Source organism: Primulina tabacum, chromosome 3 (assembly GCF_025594145.1).
Source record: "Primulina tabacum isolate GXHZ01 chromosome 3, ASM2559414v2, whole genome shotgun sequence".
Classification (NCBI taxonomy): domain Eukaryota; kingdom Viridiplantae; phylum Streptophyta; class Magnoliopsida; order Lamiales; family Gesneriaceae; genus Primulina; species Primulina tabacum.
The window spans coordinates 3,679,124-3,685,123 of record NC_134552.1 but is presented as its reverse complement, the minus strand read 5'-3'; the positions used below and the strand labels follow the sequence as shown (position 1 = coordinate 3,685,123).

The 6,000-nt window shown below is 37.6% G+C and overlaps 2 protein-coding genes across 2 annotated transcripts; one reads left to right on the top strand and one right to left on the bottom strand.

The window, feature by feature from the left end:
• Positions 1-244: 244 nt before the first annotated feature.
• LOC142539390 (uncharacterized) lies at positions 245-2,524 on the top strand. The gene is made up of 2 exons (XM_075644816.1): positions 245-623; positions 1,365-2,524. The coding sequence occupies exons 1-2, from the start codon at positions 302-304 to the stop codon at positions 2,255-2,257; spliced, it is 1,215 nt and encodes a 404-aa protein (XP_075500931.1). The 5' UTR covers positions 245-301; the 3' UTR covers positions 2,258-2,524.
• A 2,085-nt stretch (positions 2,525-4,609) lies between these two features.
• LOC142539391 (putative GEM-like protein 8) lies at positions 4,610-5,865 on the bottom strand. The gene is made up of 4 exons (XM_075644817.1): positions 5,597-5,865; positions 5,427-5,507; positions 5,070-5,344; positions 4,610-4,972 (listed from the first exon to the last, which is right to left on the bottom strand). The coding sequence occupies exons 1-4, from the start codon at positions 5,778-5,780 to the stop codon at positions 4,796-4,798; spliced, it is 717 nt and encodes a 238-aa protein (XP_075500932.1). The 5' UTR covers positions 5,781-5,865; the 3' UTR covers positions 4,610-4,795.
• Positions 5,866-6,000: the final 135 nt, after the last annotated feature.

The window sequence follows — 6,000 nt, the reverse complement described above, 5'->3', positions numbered from 1 at the left end:
GAATTTCTTTACAAATAATCCAAAAATAAAATACATCATTACCTATATCATCACACACTAATTTTCAATATTTACAACTCTTATTTTCAACATTCAAATATTCAATACACATATTTTAAATATTATTTTTCAACACTAGAGAAATTATTGTATTATATTTGCTAAAAAAATAATTAAAAATGATATTTTTAATATTAAAAAATTAGTTGATTTGATATATTTATTAAACAAATAATAAAAACAATACAAACTCACAATTGTGGAAAAACGAGTTCGATGAGTAGTGAGTAGGTTATCTGGGATGGCTTGCATAAATGACAGCCTGGGTGACGATGAACTTCGGGCCGTGCTGTCCAAGCTTCAACTGGACGTGGAGAAAGATCTCTTCGGCCTCGTCTGCAAGAGGTGGCTCCGCCTCCAGAGCACAGAGAGGAGGAAACTCTGTGCTCGTGCCGGGCCCCATATGCTCAACCGGATCGCCGCCAGATTCACGCGCCTCCGCGAGCTAGATCTCTCGCAGTCCGTCTCACGCTCCTTTTATCCAGGGGTCACCGACTCCGATCTCTCCGTAATCTCCACAGCGTTTTCCGCGTTGCGCGTTCTAAACCTACAGAATTGCAAAGGTATATCGATCTCATCGTTACTTTCCACGTTTTTTTGTTGGACATTGTTACAAAGATACGATTTTGATTTGAATGCTTGTTTTCTTCCACCGACCCGTTGTGATTTTTTTCTGAGTTGCATTATATTGGGAAGTAGTTTTAAAATTGTTTCTTTATTGTTATCGGTCTTTCTTATCGATGAAATCATCTGATCGAGAGTTGAATATTGTGGCTGTTGAAGTTATTTTTCTTAGAAAATTGATTTGAATTTGAAATGGTTAATTTAATTTGATGGATCCATTGTCACACCTATCGTATTTGATTGAATGACTCAAAGTATTATTTTTTTTGAAAAGACCTTTACAGGTTGCTAATTTGTTTTTCAATGGAAACTTGAAAAACAATTGGGCCGAAAGATATACCTTTGCAAGACCTACTGGTGCTCGAATTATGGAAAAGAAGCAGTCTTTAATCCGCTTAAATCTTATTCCTTGAGACAGATTTCCTCACAGTGACTGCTTCTGAAATTTATTATTGTATACTATTGGGAAAATTATTGTTAAATCCGTTGTTTACTTTTTGATGGAACTAATAATGTTTTCAACTGTTGCTGCACTGTGGAGCTTTACATTCTGTAGGAAAACTGAATGTTCAGAGATTGCAAGTTCAATTTTAGTTTGGTGCTAGCAGTTCTTCAGAATAATACTTCAAAGCGAACTTATTTTGATTGATCTCATAATATATTAATGATGGTTTTAATAGGTATAACTGATAATGGAATATCAGCAATTGGATCGGGTCTTCCTTCTTTGGAATCGTTAGATGTGTCTTATTGCCGCAAGTTAACGGATAAAGGATTGTCGACTGTTGTCAAAGGTTGCCGGGATCTCAGAGCATTACATCTTGCTGGTTGCAGACTTATATCTGATTCTCTGTTAACTCATCTTTCGATGAACTGCAATAAACTTGAAGAATTGGGTTTGCAAAGTTGTACTTACTTAACTGACTCTGGTCTCACTGCTCTTGCTGAGGGTTGCCGGAGTTTGAAGTATTTAGACCTCAATAAGTGCATTAATATTGGTGATCTTGGTATATATAGCATAGCAAAAGGTTGTTCCTCTTCCTTGCGCACTTTGAAGTTGCTAGATTGCTACAAGGTTGGAGATGATGCCATTCTGTCCTTGGCCAAACACTGCAGAAATCTAGAGGGACTAATCATTGGTGGTTGTCGGGACATAGCTAATGAATCCATAAAGTCATTGGCTGGGGCATGTTATAGCAGTCTCAAGATTTTGCGCATGGATTGGTGTTTAAATGTATCTGACATATCTTTAGACTGTATATTTACTCTGTGTAGGAAGCTTGAGGCTCTAGATGTTGCATGTTGCGAGGAGCTGACAGATGCTGCTTTTCAAAGTTTGGGAAATGATGATTTTAAGTTGAAGTTAAAAATCTTGAGGGTGAGCAACTGCCCAAAGATTACAGTCGATGGAATCACCAAACTTTTGATGTCATGTGAAGCTCTTGAATATCTTGATGTCCGTTCGTGCCCACACATAACCAAAGTGAGTTGCCATGAGGCAGGACTTCAGTTTCCGATAGGATGCCAGGTAAATTTTTCTGGTAGCTTGGCAGAGCCAGAAGTGTTGCGCTAGAATTATAATTTATGGGAATGGTGATAGCATAACACAGCTGACGTGTTACAATGGCAGTTGTGAGTTTGAAAATTAACGTTCGAATCTGAAACATGCGAGGGCTTCTACATCTCTTCTCCGGTTTGATATAGAATCTTCTATTCCAAGTTTCACAACTTAGGAATGTCTTTTCTTCTCTCTTCTTTTTCCTGAACAAATTTGTACATTATGAATGTATATTATCGATTCCCACCTTTCTTTTTGTGGATAAAGACAGTTGTGCAATGAATAATGATATTTAACTAGTTTAATTTTCCCCCCACTGGTTAATTATTCGAAATCACACATTGGCAGCGTAATATATATTCATAATATCTTTGAGCAACATTCATTCACCATTACTTATGATTTAGAAAGTTTAAATAAAAATGAATACCAACACCCTTGTCAGTGCGATAGATGTTCTTCCCTGTAACTAATTGTCATCATAGATGTAACACCCTAGTTAGTGCAATAGATGTTCTATATAATTAATACCAACACCCTTGTTTAACAATCTACACGTGTTTCCGGTGGTGTTTGTTTTTCAATGCTCAAAATTTCATATTTATATATTAAGCAATACAAATAAACAGACAGCATTCTCATCAAGTATAAATGCTCAATGCAAAACATTTTAAGATTCTTGCTTGGGGACGAAATGATATAATCTTCAAAATGGCATGCAATAAAATTTTTTAAGGTTGATTCTCCACAACTCAGAGTTCTACAACATACAAAATTCATCTCTAAGCTTCCACCCCTGAGGTCACATGTTAAAAACACAAATAAATGGAAGATCAGACCCAAATGGCTAGATGTAGCCTGTTCTGCAGATCAACACATAACGCACTCGGCAGATAATATTCATATCCATATATCTCGGATTTATATCCAGATACAGATCTATCCTTAATAACAAGGTACTTATACAAACTGCAGTAATCCCTGTAAATTCTGGCTAATCAAATTAAATCTCATGAACAAATTAAGTTACAATTCCATTCCAAATCAAGCAATGCTCTAACCTATAAATACTTAGGTACACCATTTTTAGTCTTTGCACACATTCTCCAGCCTTCAAACTTTCACATATTCTTACAGTCCCTTAACATCGGGACTTTGTTTGGAAAATTTACGACACCCTTTCACCTGTTTGTTCATGTTATGTGGACCATTGTTAATCATTAATAAAAAAATAATCCTTTATTAATCATCACCACATGTTTATCATTCTATTTGTGGTAGTATCATTAGGAAGGGTGCAACATGGACCACAGGAGGCTGCCAGCCCCCTTCCTATTGATCTGATCTATCTCATCTCAGTTCCTCCGAGCCTCGTGGGGACTCTGTTCACCCGCTTTTGTCCGTGCCAAGCATTCATTTCTCTTGGGACTGGTAGGAAAACATACCTTTTAACGTGTAGGAAAGAAAGCTGAATTTGGTACTATGAAGGATTCGAGGTCTCCGCGGAACATCCTAAAGTAGAGAGAGTTATGTACTCTTTTGCCTAAAATTCGTATTTCCAACCAGAAAGTCTAACTAGAAAGTCCCAAGAAAATAAGAAATCCATATGGTATTCAGGGAGCTTGGTTTCATGTTCCTCCATTCAGTCCACCGTGCTCATGACACGACTCTGAAAGTGGGCAGTGGCCTCAAAAAGGCAAGAGGTTGGGTGACAGCGCCTCCCCAAAACGTAAACAATCAGGGATTGGTGGTTAATTAACACATATTTGCATTTCTATGACTTGGATCGAAGAGGAAGGTGCCTATGACACTATTTCAAAGCGGCTTCGGAGCGCAAGGAGAGGGATGGGATGCCCCAAGCTACGGCTCTACGCTAATCGAACAGACCTGACAGACTCTACTTCGCTGACTAGACCGAATACTGCCAGAAGTTCGTTCTTTTCCCACATATAAGAAAGGATTTGCCAACGGAGAGGTACTTATGACAAAACGTGTTGAATGATGCATTTACAAAAGCGATAACCTGCTGGTATAGGCCAAAAGATATGAAATCCCCGTTGGAGGAGAAGTTGGTAGATGTCTCCTTTCTTACATTTTACATTCTTTCAGTTGGTCTACTACCATTATCATTTCCGTTTTGGTATGGTCTCCACTAGGATAAATAAAACTCTGGAATTGAATTGTCAGGAAGAGAACAGGGATATTGTATGGTTGATCTTCTGGAGTGACTCTACCTTTCTTTACTTATTTGTTGATGTTTGTACGGCTTGAATAACATCGATAGTAATGTGTACATTTTCAAAACTTCGTTGGTACTTTTGCTTACTTTACTTTTTCCCATTGTCTTTCACTGCGGGGGACATAAAATGAGAATGAATATTTGTTCTTTCACCAAAAGGCTAAGCCCGAGTTTGTACAAAATGGCACATATTTGAGAATATAGCTTCTTAAATGTACATCTATCCACCCCAAGAAAAGGGTGACAATATAAACACAGGAAGACAGGAAAATAAATTAACGAAATAAAAGAAAAAATATAATGCTGCCAAAGCCTCATCTAGCTTGATGGATTGCCTGCTGCAGATACTTGAAAGTCCTCTGATGATTTAGAAATCCCATGAACCAGAAATCAAAATTGTCCTCGGTTACTACTTGCACATACTTCTGTGTAGGCTTTTTCACATCCTCACTTTCGTTGGCTCTCCTTATTTTCCGAAGTGGAATCATAACCTGCAAATGTATAACAATTTTGAAACAAGTTGGTTTCTCTTGTTGCCGAGGTCATGGTAGTTGCAAGTTGGGTTCAGAATACCAAAGATAAACATACCTTATAATGAATTTTAACCAGCTTTCCAGATGGAGAAGAGAGTTTGATTAATCTCTCACTGCAGAAGGCAACTCTATGATTAGAAATAAAGAGGAGTCCAGCAATAGGACCAGCTGTCGTCGACAAATAGCACTGTGAAGCCTTGAACAGCTTTTCACCGTCTCTGGTGTCAAATTTATGCTTGAAAATTTTGTCCACTCCCCCTAACTGAAGGATTCTTGCTCCCAGGCTCAATTTTCCTTTCACGGTTTCACTTAACTTGGGTCCTAGTCTCACTGCAAAGGCCATGAACATGTTGGACATGGTTTTTTTCCTCAAATAATGATAGTTGTTTATATCTCAAATATGAGTAGTTACCGTGCTCTCGGATCCCTTGAGCAATTATGTCCACACTCTGCCCGAGCTTGTTAATCTTGGAAATCATTGAGTCTACTCTACCTGCATATTTCCATTAGAATCAAATGAGTGACTAATTATTCAAATATCTTATATAGTTGTTGAGGGTGGGCTAAGAAAGAATAGCTTACTGTGCCTGATTTTGTAATAGTGATTAGCTGGAGAAGGCAGAAGCTGATATTGAGACACGGGATCAGGTAAAATTGGTTTTGCAGAGAGAGCATAATCTTGTGAGCTAATGGGAATCCCCATGATCACATGTTCTTTCTGCATATTTTTCTTCCCAATTCGTGACTTGCTGGTTTTTACTCCCATTATACTTTCAGTTTGGTGTATTTGATAAGTAAATGAAATGAAATGCTTCAGAATGTTCACCAATTCTTGAGATCAACTTTGCTGATCCAACCATGACTCCTCTGTACTCTATTTATAATGAAATGGCTAATTAGTTATTTAATGTTAAATTATTTTTTGCATGAGTCAGCTTTGGGTCATCAAAAGTTAAAGATCTGACCATTCTTTTTCTTTTTTCCTT

What these genes read in the sequence shown, in the direction of transcription:
- LOC142539390 (XM_075644816.1), top strand. Translation starts at nt 302, where the DNA reads ATGGCTTGCATAAATGACAGCCTGGGTGACGATGAACTTCGGGCCGTG. An exon ending in AAACCTACAGAATTGCAAAG is followed by an intron (nt 624 to 1,364) that starts GTATATCGATCT and finishes TGGTTTTAATAG; the next exon opens with GTATAACTGATAATGGAATA.
- LOC142539391 (XM_075644817.1), bottom strand. Translation starts at nt 5,780, where the DNA reads ATGGGAGTAAAAACCAGCAAGTCACGAATTGGGAAGAAAAATATGCAG. An exon ending in CTATTACAAAATCAGGCACA is followed by an intron (nt 5,508 to 5,596) that starts GTAAGCTATTCT and finishes GGAAATATGCAG; the next exon opens with GTAGAGTAGACTCAATGATT. An exon ending in TGGTTAAAATTCATTATAAG is followed by an intron (nt 4,973 to 5,069) that starts GTATGTTTATCT and finishes ATACATTTGCAG; the next exon opens with GTTATGATTCCACTTCGGAA.